The sequence below is a fragment of the Ascaphus truei genome, chromosome 18 (genome assembly GCF_040206685.1).
Source record: "Ascaphus truei isolate aAscTru1 chromosome 18, aAscTru1.hap1, whole genome shotgun sequence".
NCBI classification, from domain to species: Eukaryota; Metazoa; Chordata; class Amphibia; order Anura; family Ascaphidae; genus Ascaphus; species Ascaphus truei.
In genome coordinates, this window is record NC_134500.1 from 26991404 (window position 1) to 27018371 (window position 26968).

Here is a 26968-nt window from a genome sequence, read left to right on the forward strand (position 1 = left end):
GGTGATAGATTTACAGTACAGTATATATATATACACAGTGTGTGACAGTTGGTGATAGATGTACAGTATATATATACATATACACAGTGTGTGACTGTTGGTGATAGATTTACAGTACAGTATATATATATACATATACACAGTGTGTGACTGTTGGTGTATATATACACAGTACACACACACACACACACACACACACACACACACACACACACACACACACACACACACACACACACACACACACACACACACACACACACACACACACACACACACACACACACACACACACACACACACACACACACACACACACACACACACAGTGACCGTTGGCGCCTGTGGGCGGCAGTATCTTCGCAGTTAGGGGGAGGTCCCTCATGTCCCCCCTCCGGTGACGTCACTAAACCACGTGGTCTCCGGGCGCTGTCCGCAGGTTCGGTGCTGAGCTGCAATGTCCGCGAGCCCGGGATACAGCGAGGAGAAGGGGGGGACCCTGGGGGGGGAGCCGGAGTACGGACAGGACCCGGCAGCAGGGGGCATCTTCAGCTCCGACTACAAGAGGTACTGTGTATCTATATATATGTATGGGTACTAGGGGGAGGGGGTATATATATCTACTGTGGGGGAGGGGGGTATATCTATCTATCCATACGGGGGAGGGGATTTATATATACGGGGGAGGGGATATATATATACGGGGGAGGGGATATATATACTGGGGGGAGGAGATTTATCTATACGGGGGAGGGGATATATACATACTGGGGGGTATATATATACTGGGAGGAGGGGGTCCATCCATCCATACGGGGGAGGGGATATATATACTGGGGGGAGGGGATATATACATACTGGGGGGTATATATATACTGGGAGGAGGGGTATATCTATCTATCTATCTATCTATCTATCTATCCATACGGGGGAGGGGATATATATACTGGGGGGAGGGTATATATATATATATATAGAGAGAGAGAGAGAGAGAGAGAGAGAGAGAGAGAGAGAGAGAGAGAGAGAGAGAGAGAGAGAGAGAGAGAGAGAGAGAGAGAGAGAGAGAGAGAGAGAGAGAGAGAGAGAGAGAGAGAGAGAGAGAGAGAGAGAGAGAGAGAGAGAGTGTGAGAGTAAGGGATATATATATATATATATATACTAGGGGGAGGATATATAATATATACAGGGAGGATATATATATACACATCTAAGCAGATGACACAATCCTATATGCACACAGCCATAGCCTCTCCGACATTTAACACGTACTTCAATCTGACTTTTTGAGACTCGAAAACTGGATTTCCCAAAACAAACTGTTTTTAAACACTGACAAGACGGTAACAATGGTATTTGGGACCAGACTAAATTTTTAAAGCTTCCAGCGACTGAGCTCCTGATCAGAACCAACGCTAACACCACCCTAACCCCTGTCACTAGTTTTAAATACCTGGGCTTATGGTTTGACTCCCACTTAACATTTTGGTTGCATGTTGATACCCTGACATCCAAAGCCTATCCCAAACTAGGTGTACTTTACAGGAACAAATCCTCCCTAAGGCTGGGGCCATGGTGCCTTCGCCCGTGCAGAGGCGTGCGCGGCCGTGACGTCACCCAACAGCGGGTGCGTTTTTCGGCCATGGTACGCACTCTGTCCGTGGGAGTGTCTAGGGGCGTGCCAGTGACATCACAGAGCTTGTTCACTCTCATTGGGTGAATCGCTCACGTGACAGGCCTGTCGCACCAAGAAATCAGTTTGAATCGATTTCATGCGCAATGCGCGCCCCCTCCTGCTTCCGCGCGCACACGCCCATACGCCACATGGACGCAAACACTGCCTTAGGGCAGTCTGTTCGCTCAGCGTCTGCACGGTCTGCGGTACCATGGCCCCAGCCTAAGGCTGCGTCCATAGAGAGTGCAGCCGTGCGGAGGCGCGCGGAGGCTGAGGGAAAGCGGGTGCTTTCCCAGGCCATAGTACTCGGGCTGTGGGGGGCGTTCCCAGTGATGTCACGGAGCTGGTTCGCCCTCATTGGGCGAACCGCTCACGTGACTGCCGTATCGCGCGCCCCCCTCCTGCCTCTGCGCGCTCGCACACCGCATGAACGCGATCACTGCCTTGAGGCAGTCTGATCGTGCAGCGCGTGGACTCGTCCACGTGGTCGTCCATACCATGGACACAGCCTGAGTCTGCAGGTCAGAAAGCGTATCGCACAGCAGATGCTAATGCCAATTATAGACTATGGACATAGTATACGGCTCAGCACCTCAAACCCACCTTAGCAAACTTGATTCCCTTATACAATTCTATATGCCGCTTTGTCCTCAATGCGGCTACAACACACATCACTGCGAAATGCTCAAAGAACTAGATTGGTCATCACTCGAGTCTAGGCGCAAAGTTCACCTTTCCTGTCTCACCCTCAAATACTTTCTGGGCAAACTACCCGTCTATCTGAATGAGCTCCGTAGCCCTACACTTTTCATCTTAAGGGACTTTGTCAAGGGAAGTCTCTTAAGATGAAACGCGTAGGGCTACGGTAGTCCTGTCACCGAATGTTATCAGCCTTTTCTTGCTGCATGCCTTGTATAAGGCAATTGGGACTTTAAACCGCATTCCTCTTGCCGACTAAACCAACGGAGATATTCCCGGGTATAAACATTGTGCGTTAACATCATCGCGAGACTTGGCGATCGAGGAGGGGGGGTCTGGAGCACAAGCGTCGGAGAGCAGACGGCGTCTTCCGTGACCGCGCAACAGATCCTGGCGGCTATTGTTTCCGTCATTGCAGCTAAAGACTAGGATTTTATCCTGAAATGCCCATTTTTATCTGTCATATCGTACGTAAAATCAGAGCTTGCGCTGTGTGAAACTGAATATACTTACTTCACCATATTGGAAATCTCTCTCGTTTTTAGGTCATATCCAGTCTCGGCTTCTACTGATTGGACTTTTCATATTACTTTATCCCAATAGGCGTTTATTAGTTTAAACGTGGTTTGCGTTGGGCTGCACCCTTTGTTTTTGAAGTGAAACTTCTTTAGTGGCACCTCTGATGGGATAAAAGTGGATGATGTGGGCGAAATGTCAAATGGAAGTGACGTCACGTAATGGACGCCACTCCGCTCACATGTCCCCTGTCACATGTTGCGGCGGCGATAGCCGCCGGCGCCGCTCCTAATCGCCCCCCCGAGCCCCACACACACCGTGACATATGCAGCGGCGATAGCCGCCGCTCCTAACGGCCGCTGCCATGCCGCGCATGCGCAGTTGTGATGGCGCCGCTGACGTACGCCACACATGCGCAGAAGCGGCTGGCAGCGGCGTCGTTCCCCCCACACACGTTCGCGGGCCCCCCTGCACTCGCAGGAAGCGGTGACATACGGAGCAACACACGCGCGGCACAGGGGCTCGGCGCCGGCTCCTGGAAGACAGGGTGACCCGGGCGGCGCGCATGTACCCCGCGGAGGGGGGGAGGGTGTGCGCAGAATTTGTGGCGGGGGGGGGGGCACAGAAGGGGAGGGGGAGAAGTGGTGCACAATTTTACACCCCGCCCCTGGCTGCAGCAGGACACACACACACTGACTGCCCCCCCCCCACACCTCCCCACACACTGACTGACCCACCCACACCTCCCCACACACTGACTGAACACACACTGACTGACCCACCCACACCTCCCCACGCACTGACTGACCCACCCACACCTCCCCACACACTGACTGACCCACCCACACCTCCCCACACACTGACTGACCCACCCACACCTCCCCACACACTGACTGACCCACCCACACCTCCCCACACACTGACTGCCCCCCCCCCCCACACACACTGACTGACCCACCCACACACTGACTGACCCACCCACACCTCCCCACACACTGACTGACCCACCCACACCTCCCCACACACTGACTGCCCCACCCACACCTCCCCACACACTGACTGCCCCCCCCCCACACACACTGACTGACCCACCCACACACTGACTGACCCACCCACACCTCCCCACACACTGACTGACCCACCCACACCTCCCCACACACCTCCCCGACCCACCCACACCTCCCCACACACCTCCCCGACCCACCCACACCTCCCCAAACACCTCCCTGACCCACCCACACCTCCCCACACACCTCCCCAACCCACCCACACCTCCCCGCACACTGACTGACTGACCCACCCACCCACACCTCCCCGCACACTGACTGACCTACCCACCCACACCTCCCCACACACTGACTGACCCACCCACCCACACCTCCCCACACTTCCCCACACCTCCCCACACCTCCCCACACACTGACTGACCCACCCACCCACACCTCCCCACACACTGACTGACCCACCCACCCACACCTCCCCACACACCCACACCTTCCCACACACCCACACCTCCCCACACACCCACACCTCCCCACACACTGACTGACCCACCCACACCTCCCCACACACTGACTGACCCACCCACCCACACCTCCCCACACACTGACTGACCCACCCACCCACACCTCCCCACACACTGACTGACCCACCCACCCACACCTCCCCACACACTGACTGACCCACTCACCCACACACTGACTGACCCACCCACACCTCCCCACACACCCACACCTCCCCGCACACCCACACCTCCCCACACACCCACACCTCCCCGCACACCCACACCTCCCCGCACACTGACTGACTCACCCACCCACCCACACCTCCCCGCACACTGACTGACTGACCCTCCCACCCACACCTCCCCGCACACTGACTGACCCACCCACCCCTCCCCGCACACTGACTGACCCACCCACCCACACCTCCCCGCACACTGACTGACTGACCCACCCACCCCTCCCCGCACACTGACTGACCCACCCACCCACACCTCCCCGCACACTGACTGACTGATCCACCCACCCACACCTCCCGCACACTGACTGACTGACCCACCCACACCTCCCCACACACTGACTGACCCACCCACCCACACCTCCCCGCACACTGACTGACTGACCCACCCACCCACACCTCCCCGCACACTGACTGACTGACCCACCCACCCACCCACACCTCCCCACACACTGACTGACTGACCCACCCACCCACACCTCCCCGCACACTGACTGACTGACCCACCAACCCCTCCCCGCACACTGACTGACTGACCCACCCACACCTCCCTGCACACTGACTGACTCACCCACCCACCCCGCACACTGACTGACCCACCCACACCTCCCCACACACTGACTGACCCACCCACCCACACCTCCCCGCACACTGACTGACTGACCCACCCACCCACACCTCCCCGCACACTGACTGACTGACCCACCCACCCCTCCCCGCACACTGACTGACCCACCCACCCACACCTCCCCGCACACTGACTGACTGACCCACCCACCCCTCCCCGCACACTGACTGACCCACCCACCCACACCTCCCCGCACACTGACTGACTGACCCACCCACCCACACCTCCCGCACACTGACTGACTGACCCACCCACACCTCCCCACACACTGACTGACCCACCCACCCACCCACACCTCCCCGCACACTGACTAACTGACCCACCCACCCACACCTCCCCGCACAGTGACTGACTGACCCACCCACCCCTCCCCGCACACTGACTGACCCACCCACCCACACCTCCCCGCACACTGACTGACTGACCCACCCACCCCTCCCCGCACACTGACTGACCCACCCACCCACACCTCCCCGCACACTGACTGACTGACCCACCCACCCACCCACACCTCCCGCACACTGACTGACTGACCCACCCACACCTCCCCACACACTGACTGACCCACCCACCCACACCTCCCCACACACTGACTGACTGACCCACCCACCCACACCTCCCCGCACACTGACTGACTGACCCACCAACCCCTCCCCGCACACTGACTGACTGACCCACCCACACCTCCCTGCACACTGACTGACTCACCCACCCACCCCGCACACTGACTGACCCACCCACCCACACCTCCCGCACACTGACTGACTGACCCACCCACCCACACCTCCCGCACACTGACTGACTGACCCACACCTCCCCACACACTGACTGACCCACCCACCCACACCTCCCCGCACACTGACTGACTGACCCACCCACCCACACCTCCCCGCACACTGACTGACTGACCCACCCACCCCTCCCCGCACACTGACTGACCCACCCACCCACACCTCCCCGCACACTGACTGACTGACCCACCCACCCCTCCCCGCACACTGACTGACCCACCCACCCACACCTCCCCGCACACTGACTGACTGACCCACCCACCCACACCTCCCGCACACTGACTGACTGACCCACCCACACCTCCCCACACACTGACTGACCCACCCACCCACACCTCCCCACACACTGACTGACTGACCCACCCACCCACACCTCCCCGCACACTGACTGACTGACCCACCAACCCCTCCCCGCACACTGACTGACTGACCCACCCACACCTCCCTGCACACTGACTGACTCACCCACCCACCCCGCACACTGACTGACCCACCCACCCACACCTCCCCACACACCCACACCTCCCCGCACACCCACACCTCCCCGCACACCCACACCTCCCCACACACCCACACCTCCCCGCACACCCACACCTCCCCGCACACTGACTGACTCACCCACCCACCCACACCTCCCCGCACACTGACTGACTGACCCTCCCACTCACACCTCCCCGCACACTGACTGACTGACCCACCCACCCCTCCCCGCACACTGACTGACCCACCCACCCACACCTCCCCGCACACTGACTGACTGACCCACCCACCCCTCCCCGCACACTGACTGACCCACCCACCCACACCTCTCCGCACACTGACTGACTGACCCACCCACCCACACCTCCCGCACACTGACTGACTGACCCACCCACACCTCCCCACACACTGACTGACCCACCCACCCACACCTCCCCGCACACTGACTGACTGACCCACCCACCCACACCTCCCCGCACAGTGACTGACTGACCCACCCACCCCTCCCCGCACACTGACTGACCCACCCACCCACACCTCCCCGCACACTGACTGACTGACCCACCCACCCCTCCCCGCACACTGACTGACCCACCCACCCACACCTCCCCGCACACTGACTGACTGACCCACCCACACCTCCCGCACACTGACTGACTGACCCACCCACACCTCCCCACACACTGACTGACCCACCCACCCACACCTCCCCACACACTGACTGACTGACCCACCCACCCACACCTCCCCGCACACTGACTGACTGACCCACCAACCCCTCCCCGCACACTGACTGACTGACCCACCCACACCTCCCTGCACACTGACTGACTCACCCACCCACCCCGCACACTGACTGACCCACCCACCCACACCTCCCGCACACTGACTGACTGACCCACCCACCCACACCTCCCGCACACTGACTGACTGACCCACCCACACCTCCCCACACACTGACTGACCCACCCACCCACACCTCCCCGCACACTGACTGACTGACCCACCCACCCACACCTCCCCGCACACTGACTGACTGACCCACCCACCCCTCCCCGCACACTGACTGACCCACCCACCCACACCTCCCAGCACACTGACTGACTGACCCACCCACCCCTCCCCGCACACTGACTGACCCACCCACCCACACCTCCCCGCACACTGACTGACTGACCCACCCACCCACACCTCCCGCACACTGACTGACTGACCCACCCACACCTCCCCACACACTGACTGACCCACCCACCCACACCTCCCCACACACTGACTGACTGACCCACCCACCCACACCTCCCCGCACACTGACTGACTGACCCACCAACCCCTCCCCGCACACTGACTGACTGACCCACCCACACCTCCCTGCACACTGACTGACTCACCCACCCACCCCGCACACTGACTGACCCACCCACCCACACCTCCCGCACACTGACTGACTGACCCACCCACACCTCCCCACACACTGACTCACCCACCCACCCACACCTCCCCGCACACTGACTGACTGACCCACCCACCCACACCTCCCCGCACACTGACTGACTGACCCACCCACCCACCCACACCTCCCCACACACTGACTGACTGACCCACCCACCCCTCCCCGCACACTGACTGACCCACCCACCCACACCTCCCCGCACACTGACTGACTGACCCACCCACCCCTCCCCGCACACTGACTGACCCACCCACCCACACCTCCCCGCACACTGACTGAGTGACCCACCCACCCACACCTCCCGCACACTGACTGACTGACCCACCCACACCTCCCCACACACTGACTGACCCACCCACCCACACCTCCCCGCACACTGACTGACTGACCCACCCACCCACACCTCCCCGCACACTGACTGACTGACCCACCCACCCACCCACACCTCCCCACACACTGACTGACCCACCCACCCACACCTCCCCGCACACTGACTGACTGACCCACCAACCCCTCCCCGCACACTGACTGACTGACCCACCCACACCTCCCTGCACACTGACTGACTCACCCACCCACCCCGCACACTGACTGACCCACCCACCCACACCTCCCCACACACTGACTGACTGACCCACCCACCCACCCACACCTCCCCACACACTGACTGACTGACCCACACACCCACACCTCCCCACACACTGACTGACTGACCCACCCACCCACCCACACCTCCCCGCACACTGACTGACTGACCCACCCACCCACCCACACCTCCCCGCACACTGACTGACTCATCCACCCACCCACACCTCCCCGCACACAGACTGACCCACCCACACCTCCCCCACACACTGACTGACTGACCCACCCACCCACACCTCCCCACACACTGACTGACTGACCCACCCACCCACACCTCCCCGCACACTGACTGACTGATACACCTCCCCGCACACTGACTAACCCACTCACCCACCCACACCTCCCCGCACACTGACTGAAACACTTCCCCGCACACTGACTGACCCACCCAAACACCTCCCCGCACACTGACTGACCCACCCACCCACACCTCCCCACACACTGACTGACCCACCCACCCACACCTCCCCGCACACTGACTGACTGACCCACCCACCCACACCTCCCCGCACACTGACTGACTGACCCACCCACACCTCCCCGCACACTGACTGACTGACCCACCCACACCTCCCCGCACACTGACTGACTGACCCACCCACACCTCCCCGCACACTGACTGACTGACCCACCCACACCTCCCCGCACACTGACTGACTGACCCACCCACACCTCCCCGCACACTGACTGACTGACCCACCCACACCTCCCCGAACACTGACTGACTGACCCACCCACACCTCCCCGCACACTGACTGACCCACCCACCCACACCTCCCCGCACACTGACTGACTGACCCACCCACCCACACCTCCCCGCACACTGACTGACCCACCCACCCCTCCCCGCACAATGACTGACTGACCCACCCACCCACACCTCCCCGCACACTGACTGACCCACCCACACCTCCCCGCACACTGACTGACCCACCCACACCTCCCCACACACTGACTGACTGACCCACCCACCCCGCACACTGACTGACTGACCCACCCACCCACACCTCCCCGCACACTGACTGACTGACTGACCCACCCACACCTCCCCGCACACTGACTGACCCACCCACCCACACCTCCCCGCACACTGACTGACTGACCCACCCACCCACACCTCCCCGCACACTGACTGACCCACCCACCCACACCTCCCCGCACACTGACTGACCCACCCACACCTCCCCGCACACTGACTGACCCACCCACACCTCCCCACACACTGACTGACTGACCCACCCACCCCGCACACTGACTGACTGACCCACCCACCCACACCTCCCCGCACACTGACTGACTGACCCACCCACCCACACACCCCCACACACTCTGACCCACCCACACCCCCCCCCACACTCTGACCCACCCACACACCCCCACCCCCCACACACTCTGACCCACCCACACCTCCCCGCACACCCACACCTCCCCGCACACTGACTGACTGACCCACCCACCCACACACCCCCACACACTCTGACCCACCCACACCCCCCCACACTCTGACCCACCCACACCTCCCCCACACACTGACTGACACACACACTCACTTACACATACACACTGACTGACACAAATACACATACACACTGACTGACACACATACACACACACACTGACTGACACACACACACACACACACACACACACACACACACACACACACACACACACACTGACTGACACACACACTGACTTACACATACACACTGACTGACACAGATACACATACACACTGACTGACTGACATACACACACACACACACACACTGACTGACACACATACACACACACTGACTGACACACATACACACACACTGACTGACACACATACACACACACTGACTGACACACATACACACACACTGACACACATACACACAAGGAATTCACACTTAGTGCAAATAGCTAATACAGGGGATGTGTGCCGAGCACGCGCATTCTAAGTCAAATTTATTTGCGTTTTGTCACTGAAATTGTATTTTGATTTTTAATTAAAACATCACCAACACAAATACAATTTCTGTGACAAAAGTCAAAGAAGCTTTTTTCTCTGCTTTATATTGATTGGAATTGTGTGTATCCTACACATTGTGGCAGCATTCATTGCATACTAATTATATTGTTTGTCACACACACACACACACACACACACACACACACACACACACACACACACACACACACACACACACACACACACACACACACACACACACACACACACACACACACACACACACACACACACACACACACACACATAACAAAGAAGGAGGGTGCAAGAGACCCCCACCCTCTGTATGACTGGGATCAGGAGACGCCCACCCTCTATGACTGGGTGCAGGAGACCCCAACCTCTGTGTAACTGGGATCAGGAGACCCCCACCCTCTGTATGACTGGGATCAGGAGACCCCCACCCCCTGTATGACTGGGTGCAGGAGACCCCCACCCTCTGTATTACTGGGTGCTGCTCATACAGTACTTGCCTCAGGTTTGAGAAATTATTTGGGGTGGGGGTTTAGGGCTTTACTTTGGGGCAGAGGAATCTGGCTTGTATCTGTGCTGGAGGAGGGTCTCCCCCACACGCAGAGTGGGGTGTTGTGTTGGGGTGTTGTGTTGGGGTGTTGTGTTGGGGTGTTGTGTTGGGGCGTTGCATTGGGGCGTTGCATTGGGGCATTGCTTTGGGGTATTGTGTTGGGGTGTTGCTTTGGGGCGTTGCGGTGGGGTAATAATGCTGTGAGAATGGGGGAGGTTTTCTCTGGTAAAACTGGATCAGAGAAGAGGAGGGAAGGGGGGCGGGGGAGAGAAGCGTGTTTAAAATGAATCCCAGGTTACTTTGAATGATATACCAAGATTTATTCCATAAAGGTTTCGCTCCAATTCCAGTGTGTGGGTAGTATAATATATTTGGGTGTTCCAGATATTGGGGTGTTGTAGGTCCCAGATATTGAGGTGTTCCTGATATTGGGATGTGACTAGTATCAGATATTGGGGTGTGGTAGGTCCCAAATATTGGGGTGTTCCAGATATTGGGGTGTTGTAGGTCCCAGATAGTGGCATATGGTAGGTCCCAGAAATTGGGGGGTTCCATAAATTGGGGTGTGGTAGGTCCTAGATATTGGGGTTTTGTAGGTCCCAAATATTGGGGTATGGTAAGTTCCAGATATTGGGGTGTTCCAGATAGTGGGGTGTGGTAGGTCCCAGATTTTGGGGTGTGGTAGGTCCCAGATATTGGGGTGTGGTAAGTTCCAGATATCAGGGTTTTCCAGATAGTGGGGTGTGGTAGATCCCAGATATTGGGTGTGGTAGGTTCCAGATATTGGGGTGTCTCATAGATTGGGTTGTAGTAGATATCAGATATTGGAGTGTGGGAAGTAATGGATATTGGGGTGTCTCATATATTGGGGTGTGATAGGTTCCAGATATTGGGAAGTCTCAGATATTGGTTGTGAAACATAGAACATGTCCCAACAATCCCACTTCCAGTGCTAGTAAATTCCAGCTGCATTACACATTATACACATTATACACAATGCAGCAATATATCTATAAGACGCATCGCATGCAATGTATCGTATTCATATTTATATAGTACGAACCATCACTTTACAGAGAGGATAAACACAGCAACATACAGGAAAGTCAAATTAGAGTAAAGAAGTCCCTCGCCCGGAGAGCTTACAATCTAATTAATAGGGCTAACAGCTGCATCTCTTGCCTTGGGGAAGGAGAGATGTGAGATATTACAGACACCAACCCAGTATTTTAAAGCGGCCTGGTACTAAAAATTAAAGGTGAAGAGAGAGGGTAGGCTTACCTGTGCAAACTCTTGTTGGATACAGAGACGTCAGACACAAGAGAGCAGCGCGAGGAAATCAGCCCCCTCCCAAGTCTCAGCTCCCCGTGTTCCTATAATAACTTTAATAAGGATTTAATCATACGTATAGGGGCTGATTTGGGTAACAAGGTGCCAGTCACCCAGATGTGACCCCTTAACTCTGTCACTGCCATTAGTACACTTTGCCCCTAGGAGGGACTGACTCCTTAACCCTGTCACTGCCATTAGTACACTTTGCCCCTAGGAGGGACTGACCCCTTAACCCTGTCACTGCCATTAATGCACTTTGCCCCATGGAGGGACTGGCCCCTTAGCCATGTCACTGCCATTAATACACTTTGCCCCTTGGAGGGACTGGCCCCTTAACCATGTCACTGCCATTAGTACACTTTGCCCCTAGGAGGGGCTGACCCCTTAACCCTGTCACTGCCATTAGTACACTTTGCCCCAGGAGGGACTGACCCTTTAACCATGTAACTGCTGTTAGTACACTTTGCCCTTAGGAGGGAATTACCCTTTAACCCTGTCACTGCCATTAGTACACTTTGCCCCATGAGGGACTGACCCTTTAACCACGTAACTGCTGTTAATACACTTTGCCCTTAGGAGGGAATTACCCTTTAACCCTGTCATTGCCATTAGTAGGTACACTTTGCTCCTACGAGGCACTGACCCTTTAAACTTTTCAGATATTAATGCCAGTGTATGCAGTTCCACATACTGACCACTGGAGGGCTCTCAGTGGGTGTATAATCCCATTGTTCCTTTCCCAATTGTGGGATTTTAGCATTGCCTATATTTTAACCCTGCAATTTTGCCCCAAACCGACAGTCTCCTCTCTCTCACAACAGGGTTGTGTTTATTCCACGTCCCTCCGGGAGTCTTATTAATTTTAACACCTATAATATAAACCAGCAATATAATGACATCAATTGTACAGATAGTTTGTCCGAATTCCTATATATTATGGTTCATGTGTGCTACATACTGAGGGAGAGAAGGAGGTGTGAGTATGAGGGAGAGAGGGAGGTGCGAGTATGAGGGAGAGAAGGAGGTGTGAGTATACGGGAGAGAAGGAGGTGAGTATTGGGGTAGAGAAGGAGGTGACTATTGGGGTAGAGAAGGAGGTGTGAGTATAAGGGAGAGAAGGAGGTGGGAGTATGAGGGAGAGAAGGAGGTGTGAGTATGGGTAGAGAAGGAGGTGTGAGTATGAGGGAGAGAAGGAGGTGTGAGTATGAGGGAGAGAAGGAGGTGTGAGTATGAGGGAGAGAAAGAGATGTGAGTATGAGGGAGAGAAAGAGGTGTGAGTATGAGGGAGAGGAAGAGATGTGAGTATAAGGGAGAAAAGGAGGTGTGAGTATGAGGGAGAGAAGGAGGTGTGAGTATGGGTGAGAGAAAGAGATGTGAGTATGAGGGAGAGAAGGAGGTGTGAGTATGAGGGAGAGGAAGAGATGTGAGTATAAGGGAGAAAAGGAGGTGTGAGTATGAGGGAGAGAAGGAGGTGTGAGTATGGGTAGAGAAGGAGGTGTGAGTATGAGGGAGAGAAGGAGGTGTGAGTATGAGGGAGAGAAGGAGGTGTAGAGAAGGAGGTGTGAGTATTGGGGGAGAGGAGGTGTGAGTATAAGGGAGAGAAGGAGGTGTGAGTATTGGGGTAGAGAAGGAGGTGTGAGTATGGGGGAGAGAAGGAGGTGTGAGTATGAGAGAGAGAGAGAAGGAGGTGTGAGTATAAGGGAGAGAAGGATGTGTGAGTATGAGGGAGAGAAGGAGGTGTGAGTATGGGCAGAGAAGGAGGTGTGAGTATGAGGGAGAGAAGCAGGTGTGAGTATTGGGGAGAGAAGGAGGTGTGAGTGAGGGAGAAAAGGAGGTGTGAGTATGGGGTAGATGAGGTGTGAATATGAGGGAGAGAAGGAGGTGTGAGTATGAGGGAGAGAAGGAGGTGTGAGTATGCGGTAGAGAAGGAGGTGTGAGTATGAGGGAGAGAAGGAGGTGTGAGTATGAGGGAGAGAAGGAGGTGTGAGTATGAGGGAGAGAAGGAGGTGTGAGTATGAGGGAGAGAAGGAGGTGTGAGTATTGGGTAGAGAAGGAGGTGCGAGTATGAGGGAGAGAAGGAGGTGTGAGTATGGGGGATGAGGAGGTGTGAGTGTGGGTTAGAGAAGGAGGTTCTGAGTATGGAGTAGAGGAGGTGTGAATATGAGGGAGAGAAGGAGGTGTGAGTATGAGGGAGAGAAGAAGGTGTGAGTATAAGGGAGAGAATGATGTGTGAGTATGAGGGAGAGAAGGAAGTGTGAGTATGGGTAGAGAAGGAGGTGTGAGTATGAGGGAGAGAAGGAGGTGTGAGTCTTGGGGTAGAGAAGGAGGTGTGAGTATAAGGGAGAGAAGGAGGTGTGAGTATGAGGGAGAGAAGGAGGTGTGAGTATTGGGGTAGAGAAGGAGGTGTGAGTATGAGGGAGAGAAGGAGGTGTGAGTATGAGGGAGAGAAGGAGGTGTGCGTATGGGTAGAGAAGGAGGTGTGAGTATGAGGGAGAGAAGGAGGTGTGAGTATGGGGGATGAGGAGGTGTGAGTGTGGGTTAGAGAAGGAGGTTCTGAGTATGGAGTAGAGGAGGTGTGAATATGAGGGAGAGAAGGAGGTGTGAGTATGAGGGAGAGAAGAAGGTGTGAGTATAAGGGAGAGAATGATGTGTGAGTTTGAGGGAGAGAAGGAAGTGTGAGTATGGGTAGAGACGGAGGTGTGAGTATGAGGGAGAGAAGGAGGTGTGAGTCTTGGGGTAGAGAAGGAGGTGTGAGTATAAGGGAGAGAAGGAGGTGTGAGTATGAGGGAGAGAAGGAGGTGTGAGTATTGGGGTAGAGAAGGAGGTGTGAGTATGAGGGAGAGAAGGAGGTGTGAGTATGAGGGAGAGAAGGAGGTGTGAGTATGGGTAGAGAAGGAGGTGTGAGTATGTGTAGAGAAGGAGGTGTGAGTATGTGTAGAGAAGGAGGTGTGAGTATGAGGGAGAGAAGGAGGTGTGAGTATGAGGGAGAGAAGGAGGTGTGAGTATCAGGGAGAGAAGGAGGTGTGAGTATGAGGGAGAGAAGTAGGTGTGAGTATGAGGGAGAGAAAGAGGTGTGAGAAGGAGGTGTGAGTATTGGGGAGAGGAGGTGTGAGTATGAGGGAGAGAAGGAGGTGTGAGTATGAGGGAGAAAATGAGGTGTGAGTGTGGGGGAGAGAATGAGGTGTGAGTATGGGGTAGAGAAGGAGGTGTGAGTATGGGGTAGAGAAGGAGGTGTGAGTATGGGTAGAGAAGGAGGTGTGAGTATTGGGGAGAGAAGGAGGTGTGAATATGAGGGAGATAAGGAGGTGTGAGTATGAGGGAGAGAAGGAGGTGTGAGTATTGGGGAGAGAAGGAGGTGTAAGTGAGGGAGAAAAGGAGGTGTGAGTATGGGGTAGATGAGGTGTGAATATGAGGGAGAGAAGGAGGTGTGAGTATGAGGGAGAGAAGGAGGTGTGAGTATGCGGTAGAGAAGGAGGTGTGAGTATGAGGGAGAGAAGGAGGTGTGAGTATGAGGGAGAGAAGGAGGTGTGAGTATGAGGGAGAGAAGGAGGTGTGAGTATGAGGGAGAGAAGGAGGTGTGAGTATTGGGTAGAGAAGGAGGTGCGAGTATGAGGGAGAGAAGGAGGTGTGAGTATGGGGGATGAGGAGGTGTGAGTGTGGGTTAGAGAAGGAGGTTCTGAGTATGGAGTAGAGGAGGTGTGAATATGAGGGAGAGAAGGAGGTGTGAGTATGAGGGAGAGAAGAAGGTGTGAGTATAAGGGAGAGAATGATGTGTGAGTATGAGGGAGAGAAGTGTGAGTATGGGTAGAGAAGGAGGTGTGAGTATGAGGGAGAGAAGGAGGTGTGAGTCTTGGGGTAGAGAAGGAGGTGTGAGTATAAGGGAGAGAAGGAGGTGTGAGTATGAGGGAGAGAAGGAGGTGTGAGTATTGGGGTAGAGAAGGAGGTGTGAGTATGAGGGAGAGAAGGAGGTGTGAGTATGAGGGAGAGAAGGAGGTGTGCGTATGGGTAGAGAAGGAGGTGTGAGTATGAGGGAGAGAAGGAGGTGTGAGTATGGGGGATGAGGAGGTGTGAGTGTGGGTTAGAGAAGGAGGTTCTGAGTATGGAGTAGAGGAGGTGTGAATATGAGGGAGAGAAGGAGGTGTGAGTATGAGGGAGAGAAGAAGGTGTGAGTATAAGGGAGAGAATGATGTGTGAGTATGAGGGAGAGAAGGAAGTGTGAGTATGGGTAGAGACGGAGGTGTGAGTATGAGGGAGAGAAGGAGGTGTGAGTCTTGGGGTAGAGAAGGAGGTGTGAGTATAAGGGAGAGGAGGTGTGAGTATGAGGGAGAGAAGGAGGTGTGAGTATTGGGGTAGAGAAGGAGGTGTGAGTATGAGGGAGAGAAGGAGGTGTGAGTATGAGGGAGAGAAGGAGGTGTGAGTATGGGTAGAGAAGGAGGTGTGAGTATGTGTAGAGAAGGAGGTGTGAGTATGTGTAGAGAAGGAGGTGTGAGTATGAGGGAGAGAAGGAGGTGTGAGTATGAGGGAGAGAAGGAGGTGTGAGTATCAGGGAGAGAAGGAGGTGTGAGTATGAGGGAGAGAAGTAGGTGTGAGTATGAGGGAGAGAAAGAGGTGTGAGGAGGTGTGAGTATTGGGGAGAGGAGGTGTGAGTATGAGGGAGAGAAGGAGGTGTGAGTATGAGGGAGAAAATGAGGTGTGAGTATGGGGGAGAGAATGAGGTGTGAGTATGGGGTAGAGAAGGAGGTGTGAGTATGGGGTAGAGAAGGAGGTGTGAGTATGGGTAGAGAAGGAGGTGTGAGTATTGGGGAGAGAAGGAGGTGTGAATATGAGGGAGATAAGGAGGTGTGAGTATTTCCTGGAACCAGGGTCACGAATGATGTGTGAATGATTCCAGTAAGCTCAACTCATGTCCTCCCTCTTCCAAAGCATGACAAGTCCTTAATGTCTTTCTTAATTTTATTGCTGGATTAGAAAACACAGGAACTCGTAGGTGTAATGTAGGTAGAGAGTGCTTCTCTATGTGGGATGCTTCTATGGGGTTAGACTATGGTAAGAGAGAAAGGCCTTACCAGGGGTGGATGCAGACAGGTCTGTACTCACTGTAATCTAGGGTGGAAAAGAAAGTGAGGGGCAGGGGTCACACTAAAGGTTGAGTGGGACTGCACTAACTGTCAGCAAAAGACAGGGGAGAACATGGGAAAGTCCATTAACTGGGAGGACTGGAGAAGCTGCAGTAGCAGTTCACTGATTATGTGCTCAGAGGCAAAAAATGCAACATTGTTGCATGTTACACAGGCACAGTGTGTGTATGCGGAGCCAATGCCTGCAGCTGAACTTAAGGAGCTGACAAGCAGAAGGGGGGTCGGGCAGGAATGTGATTCTTGTTCCATGACACTCCCCGTCTGGTATCTGGAGATACCACTATATAACTGGAATATGTGGAACATATGTGCAATGCGTAACAAAGATAACATCACATTCTCAAACAATGCAAGAGTCCATGTCCACATAGCGATGTGACACCGGCCGGTATCACTGGTATCAAGGTCCCTTGGCCAAGGTTCTTTGGCAAAGGATGCAGGGTGGATGCACAGCTCCAGGTTTGCTGGTTGCACCACAATGTCTTTGTATAAAAGTCTCTGGCACTGTTTCCTTTTAGTCTTGTGAGAGAACAGTCCTTTTGTCTCTGTAGTTTCACCCACAGAGTGTATCCCCTTGTAGGTATACCAGCCGTGACAGCCTGTTGCTCTATCACCTGGCGTTTGGCAGAAGGAGAGGGCTTTTGGCTCCTTGTGGGAGCGGATTACTGTCCCTGGAAAACTGGTTGTCGAATGTAATCCAATAAAGGGGGCGTCGTTCAGGGAGACTCCCTGAAGCTGAGCGCTGGGGTTGAACATTACCCGGATTTGATCGGGTTCCTGAGGGTGGTAGGCCCCAGGTGATTGGAGGTACCGACATTCTTTGCCTTCCTCCATTAGAGGTGCTGGCTTTGCGTGGCCGGTAAAGAATATCTTCTGGATGAAGACCACAAAGTTGTTTTTGGTCTCTGGTTCCCTTTGTGGGCCGCAGAGGTGCGAGGTGAACCTAGAGATGGCATGTTCTCCATTGTTTGGGAAGCGCCTCCTTGGTGAACGGAATGGTAGCGGAGTCACCCGACTGCTTAGTCCGTCTTTAGAGAGCTCCTTGACAGTTAACCTCGGGAATCCTCTATCTTCCCTCGAGGGTGTTTGTTTGTCATCGTTCCTTGTTGTCTGGAACGCTGTGCACCGTAGTTCATCGGTACATTTCTCTTGCACGAGAACATCTCCGCGTAGTTTGGTGAAACGCTTTTGTGTTTCTTTGTTGACTGCCATCGGGAGGTTGTTTTCTCCCTGGACATGACGAAGAACAGTCTCTTTTGTCCTTGTAAATCCTTTTGAGAAATGTCTCTGCAACTGTCCCCTTTTACGTGTTTGAACGAACAGTCCTTTTGACACTGTGGCTTCGCCTGTGGGGCGCAATCTTTTGCGGCTATGCCAGCCGTGGCAATTGGTTGCTCTGTTGCTTGATACTCTGTGGAGAGGAACAACTGTACGTCTTAATTGTGCCCTTGCTCGCGGGAGTATTGTCTGATTGTTTGTTGTTTTTAGGACGATCCCTTTATCGGTCACCTTTGGGAGGTTACTCTCTTCCTTCGGTGGAGTCGACTCATCATCCTTGGCTGTCTGGACTGCTGAGCATCCTAAGCCATTGTCGCATCCCATCGGCGTGAGGATGTCTTTGTTGGTCTCAGGGGTATGACCTTGTCTTTCCTCTTCACTTGGCCCTTCGGTCACTTGGAGATGGCCAAGACATGGTTCAGAGAGAGATGTGTGTCCACATTCTGTCACCTCCGTTCTGCGGGCATCAACGTAGTCTTGCCCGTGCTCTGTTAGTGCACGAGTTGCCCACTATCACCCATCCTAGGTCGAGTCTTTGGGCGTATGGCGCTTTGTGGGGTCCGTTGTGCTGTTTACGGACTTTATGTACCCTCATGATGTCCCTACCGAGCAGCAGCAGGATCTTGGCGTCTTGTTCGACCGGCCGGATGTGGTTGGCTATTCCTTTGAGGTGGGGGTAATGGAGTGCCACGTCTGGTGTGGGTATCTCGTCCCTGTTTGTGGTCATGTGGTTGCACTTGATGAGTGTGGGAAGGGGCATGTTCACTTTGCCGTCTATTGAGCATATGGTGTAGCCGTTCACTCTTCTCCCTGTGGTCTCCATTTGCCCTGCGCACGTTCTGAGAGTGTAAGGAAAGGCACCATCTTGTATGTTAAACATGTCGAAGAACTCTGACCTGACCAGTGATCGGTTGCTCTGGTCGTCGAGGATTGCGTACATCCGAATAGCCTTCTCAGGTTGTCCCTGGGGGTGCACTGCGACAAGGCATATTTTGGAGCAGGACATTTTGTCACCTTCTTTTCCGCAAACCTCAGTGCGCTGAGATGTGACGGATGTTGACTCTCCTTCTTCTTTCTCCCCGCCATGCTCCGCTATGGAGGATGGGTTCTTGAGTTGGTGGAGTGTCATCGCCTCTGGGTGTAACGCTGTCACGTGCTTGTCACTCTCGCACACTGTGCATTTGATCTCTTCCTTACAGTCCCTGGCTAGATGGGTCGTGGAACCGCAGCACTTGAAGCAAACTCCGAATTCTCCAAGTAACCTCTTGCGTTCCTCTAGGGACTTCATCCTGAACACAAAGCACTTGTTGAGTGGGTGTGGCTTCTTGTGTATGGGACATTCCCTGTTTGGGTCCCTTGGTTCCTTGTCTCCGGCGACCGACTGATCGGGAGTAGTTTGGGCCGTGGGAGGCACGTCCGTCCTGCGGGCCGAGATGGGTGTTTGGGGGTTACCATATCTCGTCGCTGGTCTCTCGTTCTTCGGGCTGCTTGCACTGTATGTGGTTTGCGCACCTAAGATGAAACTGGGATCGTTTCTTGTCTTTGCCGCTTCGCAGATGAAGCTCACGAAGAATGAGAATGGGGGGAAGACAACCTGCTTCTCCCTTTTGTATTTGGAACCTTGTGAAAGCCACCTTTCTTGGAGGTTGAAGGGTAGCTTCTCCAGGATGGGTCTCACTCCACGAGCTGAATCTAGGGCGTTGAGACCTATTAAGGAATGGTCTTTCCTTGCGAACTCCAGTTCTTGCAGCAGGTCTCCAAGATCTCGTAACTTCGAGTAGTCTTTACTCGTGATCTTGGGGAAGCTCTCGATTCTTTTGAAGAGTGAATCCTCGACTGCTTCGGGGCTGCCATAGGACTCTTCTAGCCTTTCCCACACTAGGTCAAGACCTACTTGGGGTTGATGCGCGTTTGCCGTCCGAAGTCTCTGCGCTTGCTCCCTGGATACGTTCCCCAGGAACTTGACTAACAGGTTGAGCTCTTCCCTTGCTGAGAAGTCCAAGCTGTCGATTGCGTCTTTGAACGTGAACTTCCACGTCCGGTAGTTCTCAGGGCGGTCGTCGAAGCTGATGAGTCCTGCGTGCACCAAGTCGCGCCGGATCATGTACTTGGCTATGTCTGTCAGACCTGAGACGTCGGCGCGTTTGCCCCGTTCTGAGGTAGTTGCTGGGACGGTCTGTGCGGTCGCCTCTTCCTTGGCGTAGATGCGTGATGGCTGCTGGCCAGTGTGAGGGGCTGTTTTCTCCCGCGTGGGTGTACCTGGATTGCGAGCCTGTTGTGGTGCATCCGTGTGCGCGCTGGCGTGTGGATCACTCTTGTGGCTGTGGCTATCCCAGGCAGCATGTACCATTGACGGAGCAGCGTCTTCTCCTCGTGGGCCTAGCAGGTCTTCGGTATCTGTGGAGTCGCTCCATCCGTGTTGAGATGGTGCGCTGGTGTTTACACTGAAGAGGCTCCTTACGTAGTCTTCAGTGCGTCGGGCCGGATCCTCTGAGGCAATCCGTCTGTACGGTTGCTCCCCGCCGTCCTGTGGCGCGGCTGCTTCTAGGACTTCGGCTTGGGCTATAGCGGCGGTGGCTTCCTTCTCTTGATTTAGTGCCTCTAGATCCGCGTCCAATTCGGCCTTTTTACGCGCCGCGGCAGCGGCGGTAGCTGCAGCGGCGGCATTGGCAGCGGCAGCGGCGTTGGCAGCGGCATTCTGCTCCTCCTCTTCTATGCGCGCTCTTTCTGTCCTCACGGCTGCCTCTCTGCGACTATATTCAGCCCTGGCACGTGCGGCCTCTGCGGCGGCTCGTGCCTTGGTAGCGTTTGTGCTTGCACTGGACGCGTTAGACTGCGCTGATCTTGCTGATCTAGATGAGTGCCTGGATATGCTTGAGCGCTGCGATGCAGTCTCCAGGAGGAGCTCTTTTCTCACGCTTTGAGCGTCTGTGATGGCGGCCCGCACGCGGCTGTCACGTGCAAGATCAATGTTATTTTGTAAGTCTCTTTCTTGCAGGCTTTCGCCGGTGTTGGTTCTGGTCAAGTAGGTGATGTATGTTTCTGACAGCCCTTGGTAGCACGAGTGATCAGACTTTATTTGAATAATTGCCTGCGCGAGCTGTTGTGCATTATCGCCAATACTAACGACATTGCGTAACTCCAATGCGGTTGTTTCCCAGGCCAACTCTAATTTAGCGCGGTGCGCTTCAATGTCGCTCTCATATTTTTCGCGGCCCTTTTGTGTCAGTGTGACTGTCCGTTTGGGCCTTGCGCCTGCCTGCGCCTGTTGCAGCTGCGCAGCGGTCTCTGTGTCTGAGAGATCGCTTTCCTGCGTGATGTCTGGTGAGGCTCTGAGTTCTGCCATGCTGTAGGTGTGTGTAGGCCTTTTGCCAGTGCGTGTGGCGTGCGGTCTTTTACCTTGTCAGCGTAGGGCGTCTGTCTCAGATGGTGCCGAGCGGTGTCCTGCAGCGTGCAGCGTTGGGGTAGCTGTACTTACAGGTGTCCGTAGGCTCCTCACTGTGGGGCTGAGCAGCGGGTGGACTCAGACAGAGAAAAAGGCAATTAGGTTTGTGTGTACAGTCTGTTTGCAAAGCTGCTGCCTTGTGTGCAGGGTTGCTCGTGCAGTGTAAGCTGCTTGCTTCTCTGTAAGGCCTTGCCCCCGCTGCCTGCTACAGCGTCCGCTGTGGCGGACGCTGCGCTCACCAGAGCCCTCCCCGCAATTGCGCCGGGCCCGCTGCGAGGGGGGGCCGCAGCGCTCGCGCGAGAGCTACTCCTGCTCTCAATAGAATTGAGAGCAGCCGCAGCGCTCGCGCGAGAGCTACTCCTGCTCTCAATAGAATTGAGAGCAGGAACTCGCGTCGAGCGGCTAGGCACGCCCCCCGGCGGTTCAGCCAATGAGGGCGAACCTGCCGGGTGACGTCATGGCCGCGCCCCCGTCACTCCTCCGCCACGCCCCCCCCGGTCTCTGCTCCTGCAGTGAGCTGCAGACCGGGGAATCGCCGGAACGCGCAGCCAAAAGCGCGGGCACGCATTAGAGCGCCGTGACCGGGGCCTTAGCCTAAGGTTGCAGGCTGTGTGCAGTTTGCTGTATAAAGCTTGCTGCCCTGTCTGGCAGAGTGAAGCTGCTGCTTGTCCTGGGGTGCAGAGACTATTCTGTTTAGCATAAAGTCTTTGAGTAGTAGCTCCTGTGTGATTCCCTAACACAGGTCTTTGTTTTACTGTTCTGTTTAAACTGCTGCTTGTTTTTGCAGAAAGCTGTAGCAGTTTGCTGTATAGCTGTGTAGACCTGCACTTTTATAGCATGAAGGCTGTGAGTGATAGCTTCTGCGTATACCTCTAATACACGGTCTCTCTCTTACTTTCCTGGAACCAGGGTCACGAATGATGTGTGAATGATTCCAGTAAGCTCAACTCATGTCTTCCCTCTTCCAAAGCATGACAAGTCCTTAATGTCTTTCTTAATTTTATTGCAGGAGTAGAAAACACAGGAACTTGTGGGTGTAGTGTAGGCAGAGAGTGCTTCTCTATGTGGGATGCTTCTATGGGGTTAGACTATGGTAAGAGAGGAAGGCCTTACCAGGGGTGGATGCAGACAGGTCTGTACTCACTGTAATCTAGGGTGGAAAAGAAAGTGAGGGGCAGGGGTCACACTAAAGGTTGAGTGGGACTGCACTAACTGTCAGCAAAAGACAGGGGAGAACATGGGAAAGTCCATTAACTGGGAGGACTGGAGAAGCTGCAGTAGCAGTTCACTGATTATGTGCTCAGAGGCAAAAAATGCAACATTGTTGCATGTTACACAGGCACAGTGTGTGTATGCGGAGCCAATGCCTGCAGCTGAACTTAAGGAGCTGACAAGCAGAAGGGGGGTCGGGCAGGAATGTGATTCTTGTTCCATGACAGAGTATGAGGGAGAGAAGGAGGTGTGAGTATGAGGGAGAGAAGGAGGTGTGAGTATGGGTAGAGAAGGAGGTGTGAGTATGAGGGAGAGAAGGAGGTGTGAGTATAAGGGAGAGAAGGAGGTGTGAGTATGAGGGAGAGAAGGATGTGTGAGTATTGGGAAGAGAAGGAGGTGTGAGTATGAGGGAGAGAAGGAGGTGTGAGTATGAGGGAGAGAAGGAGGTGTGAGTCTGAGGGAGAGAAAGAGATGTGAGTATGAGGGAGAGAAGGAAGTGTGAGTATTGGGGAGAGAAAGAGGTGTGAGTATAAGGGAGATAAGGAGGTGTGAGTATAAGGGAGAGAAGGAGATGTGAGTATGAGGGAGAGAAGGATGTGTGAGTATTGGGGAGAGAAGGAGGTGTGAGTGAGGGAGAAAGGGAGGTGTGAGTATGGGGTAGATGAGGTGTGAATATGAGGGAGAGAAGGAGGTGTGAGTATGAGGGAGAGAAGGAGGTGTGAGTATGGGGTAGAGAAGGAGGTGTGAGTATGAGGGAGAGAAGGAGGTGTAAGTATGAGGGAGAGAAGGAGGTGTGAGTATGAGGGAGAGAAGGAGGTGTGAGTATGGGGTAGAGAAGGAGGTGTGAGTATGAGGGAGAGAAGGAGGTGTGAGTATGAGGGAGGAGGAGGTGTGAGTGTGGGTTAGAGAAGGAGTTTCTGAGTATGGGGTAGAGGAGGTGTGAGTATGAGGGAGAGAAGGATGTGTGAGTATGAGGGAGAGAAGGATGTGTGAGTATGAGGGAGAGAAAGAGGTGTGAGTATGGGTAGAGAAGGAGGTGTGAGTATGAGGGAGAGAAGGAGGTGTGAGTATTGCGGTAGAGAAGAAGGTGTGAGTATGAGGGAGAGAAGGAGGTGTGAGTATGGGTAGAGAAGGAGGTGTGAGTATGAGGGAGAGAAGGAGGTGTGAGTATGAGGGAGAGAAAGAGATGTGAGTATGAGGGAGAGAAGGAGGTGTGAGTATGAGGGAGAGAAAGAGATGTGAGTATAAGGGAGAGAAGGAGGTGTGAGTATGAGGGAGAGGAGGTGTGAGTATGGGTAGAGAAGGAGGTGTGAGTATGAGGGAGAGAAGGAGGTGTGAGTATGAGGTAGAGAAGGAGGTGTGAGTATTGGGGTAGAGAAGGAGGTGTGAGTATGAGGGAGAGAAGGAGGTGTGAGTATTGGGGAGAGAAGGAGGTGTGAGTATGAGGGAGAGAAGTAGGTGTGAGTATGAGGGAGAGAAAGAGGTGTGAGAAGGTGTGAGTATTGGGGAGAGGAGGTGTGAGTATGAGGGAGAGAAGGAGGTGTGAGTATGAGGGTGAAAATGAGGTGTGAGTATGAGGGAGAGAAGGAGGTGTGAGTATGAGGGAGAGAAGGAGGTGTGAGTATGGGTAGAGAAGGAGGTGTGAGTATGAGGGAGAGAAGGAGGTGTGAGTATGAGGGAGAGAAGGAGGTGTGAGTATGAGGGAGAGAAGGATGTGTGAGTATTGGGAAGAGAAGGAGGTGTGAGTATGAGGGAGAGAAGGAGGTGTGAGTATGAGGGAGAGAAGGAGGTGTGAGTATGAGGGAGAGAAGGAGGTGTGAGTCTGAGGGAGAGAAAGAGATGTGAGTATGAGGGAGAGAAGGAGGTGTGAGTATTGGGGAGAGAAAGAGATGTGAGTATGAGGGAGAGAAGGAGCTGTGAGTATGAGGGAGAGAAAGAGATGTGAGTATGAGGGAGAGAAGAAGGTGTGAGTATTGGGTAGAGAAGGAGGTGTGAGTATGGGTAGAGAAGGAGGTGTGAGTATGAGGGAGATAAGGAGGTGTGGGTATAAGGGAGAGAAGGAGGTGTGAGTATGAGGGAGAGAAGGATGTGTGAGTATTGGGGAGAGAAGGAGGTGTGAGTGAGGGAGAAAAGGAGGTGTGAGTATGGGGTAGATGAGGTGTGAATATGAGGGAGAGAAGGAGGTGTGAGTATGAGGGAGAGAAGGAGGTGTGAGTATGAGGGAGAGAAGGAGCTGTGAGTATGAGGGAGAGAAGGAGGTGTGAGTATGAGGGAGAGAAGGAGGTGTGAGTATTGGGTAGAGAAGGAGGTGTGAGTATGGGTAGAGAAGGAGGTGTGAGTATAAGGGAGATAAGGAGGTGTGGGTATAAGGGAGAGAAGGAGGTGTGAGTATGAGGGAGAGAAGGATGTGTGAGTATTGGGGAGAGAAGGAGGTGTGAGTGAGGGAGAAAAGGAGGTGTGAGTATGGGGTAGATGAGGTGTGAATATGAGGGAGAGAAGGAGGTGTGAGTATGAGGGAGAGAAGGAGGTGTGAGTATGAGGGAGAGAAGGAGCTGTGAGTATGAGGGAGAGAAGGAGGTGTGAGTATGAGGGAGAGAAGGAGGTGTGAGTATTGGGTAGAGAAGGAGGTGTGAGTATGGGTAGAGAAGGAGGTGTGAGTATAAGGGAGATAAGGAGGTGTGGGTATAAGGGAGAGAAGGAGGTGTGAGTATGAGGGAGAGAAGGATGTGTGAGTATTGGGGAGAGAAGGAGGTGTGAGTGAGGGAGAAAAGGAGGTGTGAGTATGGGGTAGATGAGGTGTGAATATGAGGGAGAGAAGGAGGTGTGAGTATGAGGGAGAGAAGGAGCTGTGAGTATGAGGGAGAGAAGGAGGTGTGAGTATGAGGGAGAGAAGGAGGTGTGAGTATTGGGTAGAGAAGGAGGTGTGAATATTGGGTAGAGAAGGAGGTGTGAGTATGGGTAGAGAAAGAGGTGTGAGAATAAGGAAGATAAGAAGGTGTGAGTATTATTTATTTATAAAATATTTTACCAGGAAGTATTACATTGAGAGTTACCTCTCGTTTTCAAGTATGTCCTGGGCACAGAGAAAAACAAATAATACGTGGTTACAAGTACAGTTACATAAATGAACAGAGTATACATTATATACAAGACATTGCATGCACAGTTAAAGAAAATATATATTATGGGCGTATGAAACAGTTACAGACCAGGTTAAAATGTGAGACAGCCTTAGATTTGAAAGAACATAAACTGGTGGTGGATGTGAGGGTCTCTGGTAGGTTGTTCCAGTTTTGGGGTGCACGGAAGGAGAAGGAGGAACGTCCGGATACTTTGTTGAGCCTTGGGACCATGAACAGTCTTTTGGAGTCTGATCTCAGGTGATAGGTGCTGCATATGGTA

The 26968-nt window shown here is 54.0% G+C and overlaps 1 protein-coding gene across 2 annotated transcripts in view; it reads left to right on the forward strand.

The window, feature by feature from the left end:
• The first annotated feature begins 411 nt into the window (after positions 1-411).
• The window catches only part of AP3B2 (adaptor related protein complex 3 subunit beta 2), a 125164-nt gene continuing 98607 nt past the window's right edge, over positions 412-26968 (forward strand). For both annotated transcript variants that reach the window (XM_075575930.1, XM_075575931.1), the window contains exon 1: positions 412-567. In XM_075575930.1, the coding sequence (XP_075432045.1) occupies positions 458-567 (110 nt within the window). In that variant the 5' untranslated portion in view covers positions 412-457. The remainder of the gene's footprint in view (positions 568-26968) is intronic.